The sequence below is a fragment of the Neltuma alba genome, unplaced genomic scaffold (genome assembly GCF_004799145.2).
Source record: "Neltuma alba isolate B1F8T4 unplaced genomic scaffold, ASM479914v2 tig00010134_pilon, whole genome shotgun sequence".
Classification (NCBI taxonomy): domain Eukaryota; kingdom Viridiplantae; phylum Streptophyta; class Magnoliopsida; order Fabales; family Fabaceae; genus Neltuma; species Neltuma alba.
The window spans coordinates 858,885-865,017 of record NW_021635082.1 but is presented as its reverse complement, the minus strand read 5'-3'; the positions used below and the strand labels follow the sequence as shown (position 1 = coordinate 865,017).

The 6,133-nt window shown below is 33.6% G+C and overlaps 1 protein-coding gene across 1 annotated transcript; it reads left to right on the top strand.

Moving 5' to 3' along the window:
- The first annotated feature begins 436 nt into the window (after window positions 1-436).
- On the top strand, window positions 437-835 carry LOC114754394 (uncharacterized). Its single transcript, XM_028943161.1, has one exon. The coding sequence runs from the start codon at window positions 437-439 to the stop codon at window positions 833-835; it is 399 nt and encodes a 132-aa protein (XP_028798994.1).
- The last annotated feature ends 5,298 nt before the right edge of the window (window positions 836-6,133 follow it).

Below are 6,133 nucleotides of genomic sequence, written 5' to 3'. Positions count from 1 at the left end.
TTACTAACAGAAAATTTTCGTGACTAATTCCGTTGGTAAATTCATTTTCCGATGGAATTAGCCAAGGAAACATTTAGTCGATAATTTCCATCAGAAATCCGTGGCAAATTTCATCGGTGATTTTTCTGATGGAATTTGCCATGGATTTTTTATGGATTTTTGTGACGAAACATCTTCCATCAGTAAATCCGTCGGTTATTCAATGTTTTTTTGGTAATGGAAGTACTATATGGAAGGAAATGTAGATCTCCCTTTTGCTGGACAGAGTTAAGTGAGAGAAGCGTATTGGGAACTGACTTAGTAGATCAAACCACCCAGAAAATTGAGTCAATTAAACAGAAGCTATGCACAGAGTAGCCAGAAAAGTTATGCCCATAGGCGGAGACGACTGTTGGAGTTCATGGCAGGTGACTATGTTTTCTTAAGGGTCACACCGATGACAGGCATTGGAAGATCAATTAGAGCTAAGAAGTTGACTCCTAGATTCATGGGTCCTTATGAAATTCTAGAAAGAGTTGGGCCGGTAGTCTACATGATTGCTTTGCCCCCTCAGTTGGCCAATGTTCATAATGTATTTCATGTATCACAGTTGAAAAAATATCATCCAGACCCCTCCCACATCATTGAACCCGAGGAGATAGAGATTTGGGAAAATATGACCCACAATGTGGAACCAGAAAGAATCGTAGATGCTAGGGATAAACAATTAAGAAACAAAACCATGCGACTTGTTAAGGTTGTATGGAGGGGAATGACCCCAGGGGATGCTACTTGGGAAACCGAAGAAAATATGAAACACGAACATCCCTACTTGTTTGTTTCGGTATGTGTTTAGTTTGTATGCATGTTGTGTTTGTTTGACGTGTTGTTTTGTTTCCAATTGGTTGTTTTGACTTGGATACCTCTAAATTTTGGGGATAAAATTTTATTTAGGAGGGGAGAAATATAACATCCCAAAATTTTATTTGGGTTTATAACTAGTTATTTATAGAAAGTTTGGATTAAATCTTTGATAAATATATGTATATAAAATAATAAATTCAAGAAAATGAGATATTTAAATGAGAGTCAAATAAAATAAAACAAAATTGTAAATAAATGTATAGGTATTTAAAAATAAAAGTAGAAAAAAATGGCGATGGATGATGATCATAATAATAATAATATGAAATAGATTGAAATTCAAATTTTGAATCTGTTATATGAATTTTAATAAAATATATATTTATAATTATATATATAAAGATTTAAGTTTAACTTAAAAAAAAGAACTTTTCAATGATTCTGGCAGATTTCATATAATTCGGTTATAATGAGATTTCAATAATAATAATAATAACAACAATAAAATAAAGTAATTCAATAATTAATCAATTAAATGAAGATTTATTAATTTTAAAAATATAATAACTTAACCCTACTTCTTACCCACTCATTCTTCATCCTTTAGCCGCTACTCAATTTCTTTTTTAGCTTTTCCACTACTGTAGACTTGTGGTCTTTTAGAAAGTATTACTACTTCTTCTACTCTAATCAAAATAGATTCAAGGTAAACTTTTCTATTCTTGTTTCTTTTCCATTTTTTTTAATTTCGTTTCTCATAATTCCTCTTTATCTCATTCCTTTCGTCCTTTCCCCTCAATCCACTGTAGGCCTTCTTGTCATCATCATCTCCAAACCTACATATATTATTAAGTTGTGTACCTACTTTTCTTTCCCTTTTTCGTCTCTCTCCCCTTTCTCACATTTAACAACTACTATTCATGAATATACACACATATACATTAATAGGAAAAAGGATGAGAATGGTTTGACACCATTGACTACCGTTTTAAAACTTAACGTTTCTTTCTTCATTGATTTTTTTCCCTCCCTTATCCTCTTCCTTGTATCATGCGTTTTCTTTTCAGATTTTTCTACCTCTTCATATGACTATGTGTATATATATATTTATTATATTTATATATATGCTTGATGGAAATATGAATAAATATATATATACCTCTTTATATCATCATCCTGTTCGGTACTTATCCCTTCTAATAATGGGTGTGTGTGTATATAGGCATGTATGTATATATAAGACTTTCGGTAATGTGTGTATATATATAAGACATTCGATACTCCACCCTTTATATATAGGCATGGATATATCTATAATACATTCGGTAATATATATATGCAGTAATTTACAAATGGTTAGTGGGATGAAGGCTATATATTTATATTTATATATATATATTCTTGAACTTTACATACAATAAGGATTCCATATAAGTTATTATGAACTGTAAAATTTTAATAGCACTTATGAAAAGTTAATTAGAAGAAATTAGTAATGTGTGTTGTGGGCTCTACAATAACTTTGAAGTTTTAGAGTAACTTTCATGTAACATTAAAATAAGTATAGGATATAATTTTTTGTCTCAAATTTTAAATTAATATTTCATTATGTTGACTTTGTCGACTCTCTTCAAGAGCCTTCTTGATTGGAATTTTTATTGTAATTGTTGGAGAGCTAGAAGAAACAAGGTAACTTGAGGTTTTTCCATGTGTGTGTAATCTTTATCCATCATAATTAAATTTGTATTGACTCTATCAACTTAATTGGTATAAATAAATAAGACTGAAAAAGTGAAAGGATACAATAATATTATCTTATGTGTTATTTGAATTCTCTTGCAAGCATGAATGTGTTTTGGTTGTTTTGTGAAAATTTATGGTAAATTGTTTTCTTTCAAGCATGTTTGCATCTACTGGATTTGTTACATATTCATGACATGCATAGGCGGTTGGACTTAGGAGTTTATGATACTGATATATGTGACAAACTGTGACCACGTGATTTGTCTCCACTTAGCGCAAAGTGGTTGGCTTTTTAGGGTCCCGTTCTTTAATACTTACTTGGCTAGGTTGTAGAGGGAGAAGGTGGGACAGTGACACCTCCTAGTTCTTTTAAGGAGGGGAGCTATAGTCTAGACTTGGACTCTGTATCTTTGGCCAGATACATCCTAAGTACTGGAGTAGTTTTAGTCACTCCACTGTGTGAGCCATAGTCTATACATTCAATGTTTTACGCTCCTGCAAAATGGCTCCAGAATGCTGGAAACTTATTGTCCCCCTCTCATTGCAATCTGAATTTTTGACTCAACCCTTCGGTGAATGGTTGTACAGGAACTTAAAGACCAGAACTTCTAACCTAAGGTGGTGTACCACTTGTGGTGCAATCCGCTGGAAGCTCTGGAATGCTAGGAATCGCCTAGTCTTCTGCAGTGAAACAACCCAGCCCCATTGCCTGGTCAATGATGTTTTCGCCTTAAGTGAGCATATTCTGCATGTCAGGAATTCTTCTGTGACTTCGCACCTAGTCTAGTCTCCTCTGTGTTCCAGATTTGTACGCTACCTTGTATTTATTTGATTGAATAAAATTTCCTTTTCATTCCGGGGGGGGGGGGGGGGGGGAAGGAAGCACATGAAGAATCTCATGACACAGATTGTGTAATAATACGAACCACAAGGAAATCAATAATTACCGCTCTGTTAGGTCGTTGTCGAATTTCCCTTTCATATACTTTTCCAACTTTTCCTTCCCTTTCCACCAAGGCTAAAGGAAAGCTGCATGAGGATTATGATTATCATTCTTAAATTTGCCGGTATTATTCAAAGTAATTTATAAACCTTTTAAACAGAGTGTTGTGCTCCCAGGTCCTAATATATAGGTTAAAGTGTAAATATACCCATTAATTTTTTTTTTCCCCGAAAAATCATGGTGACACTGTAATCAAATGCCGTGTGTAAAAATACACAAGACTTTTTTCAAATGGAGCAAAGGTGCCGTCTCCGTCAATTGTTTTAAATGTCTATTACCTTTTCACGCGAGTCCATTCAAGTGTCAACTCTTAGATGCTCTGTCTCTTTCATCGTCACCGTCAACTGCCCCCGCCCCCCTCTCTCTTCTTCACCATTCTACGCCAATTCTCTCCCTTCAAACTAGAGCTAAGCATGGACTAGACCTTGTCGAGCAAGGCACTAACCTGCGGTTTGGTCTGTTACTCTGTTTTAGCATTCGAGCTGGTCATCCTAGGCCGAACACCGGTCCAGCCAGGTGAATAACCTCCTGCTCATCAGGTTGGGCAGACGGGACCAAATTGGATTGGGTTAATGGTTTATGTGGTCTAGTCCAGGTCCAAATTTAGACTTCCTTATATTTTTTGTCACTTCAATTTTTTTCAACCATTGATCAACAATATCCTATCTGTCACATAAAAAATCTCAAACTACTTGTCCCAAATAGATTAACATCATGACAGTACCTAAATTCCAAATAAGAATAACTTTAAAACAGATGAGCCAACAGTAAGTCTCAACAATACACCCAAAAAAAACAAAAACTCTAAAGCACCCACCAAAGTTCATAACCTGATATCAAATGTCAAAGTTCATTATGATAATCAATCTCAAAAGTATTCTGATTTAAAGGCCCTAAGCTGATATCATATGTCAAAACATCAAATGATAATCATTATCAGTGCAGCAAACTATGAAAGTCCATCCTTGTTTTAATCTGTTTGCATGGATACAGCAGCATCTCATATTTGATTCCACTTGTAATCTTAGACCAATAATGCCTTCCTCTTCTTCACTGCTTTAACCCCCCCTGAAAAAAAAAAAAAAAGAGCTTAACAAATGACTGTACCGATAGAAATGTAACCCTTTAGAAAACGATCCACGATCAGTTCAGTTTTTGGCTTGGTTTGGAATAAGAGGGAAATAGAAGGAAAGCAAGGGAGAGAATACCATGAAAGAAAACCTCCAAAAATAGTAAAAAAATTTATTATTTTTTTCATGTGGAGTTTTCCTCCTTATTATTTTGTCCTCTCTAATTTTGTTCTCATCTAGACTGAGAGTTAAAGTTTCTTCAAGCATTGATAAAAATCGTACGTGCAGAGAGAGGAGAGGAAGATCACAAAAGCCTCGGATCACATCTGTTCCTGAAAAAGAGAGAAATGCATGTAAAAGAAACCAGTAACAGCCGAAGAGGATAATAATTCTATAAAAACTTGTTAACGAAAAGAAAAATGCTTCTAAATTTTGAATTTATCAATATTAATTATGACAATCAAATAGGTATTCACTGTATATGAAGAATTCACAATAAAAACCATTAAACAGTTTTATCCCAAAAATAATATCTTCATTAATATCTCCAAGCAACTTAAAAATTTGAAATTTTATGTGTGCGTATATTATCGAATGAAAAGAGTACTCCACGCGTATAAAAATGCAAAAAAAAGGGGGGGAAAAGCAAACATCCTTTAAGTCACAAATTAGTGATTCAGATTAGGTAATAACAAAATAGTTTCATTTTTTGTTATTACCAACAATTAGTTAATTCCAAGGAGGGTAGGATAGTTTTCAAGGTTTGAATGAGAGAACTCACCCAATTTATTGATATTTTCTTTTCCTCTTTTTTTCAGTAATGCTACTATTGCTCCTCTCTTCCCTGTTGCTGAATGACAAAAAAAAGCTAAGATGAGAAGAGGCCTGTTTAGGTCATACTTTCAAAAATGATCATTGATATATTGAAAATTAAAAATACGTGAACATAAATACCCAGAAAATATATGGATATAATAACTATAACAATTAAGTTAAATCTTTTGTAAATATCATCTCTACCAATTATTTCTATAGTGATGCAGACCGTGGGCATTTGCACAGAATTTGCTATGATCTTGTATCATTTAGGCTGGTGGTGACCAATACTTAAAAATTCTATAAATGCATTAAAATATTGACAACCTAAAAATCCTAGTCATGCCAAGCCAATGGACCTTAATTAGCCTAACAAAATCAAGATTCTTCTAAATCTGCCACTAAGAAAATGGGGATATTTTTGGGGAAAAAATTAATTTATTAAGGCCGTCGAAGAAAAATCATTAAATATGGATATATTTTAGAAGTCTTTTAAAACATCATAAAAGTAAATTCTAATTTACGTATCATAAAAAGACGAAGAGGCTAAAAAATAACGTAGTATATTTAAGCATGGAGGGAGTATTTGGGACTTGAGAAACGCTCCCCTTTGTCTCTCAAAAAGAGGAACAGAGGGAGTACATAATTTCAATGTTTT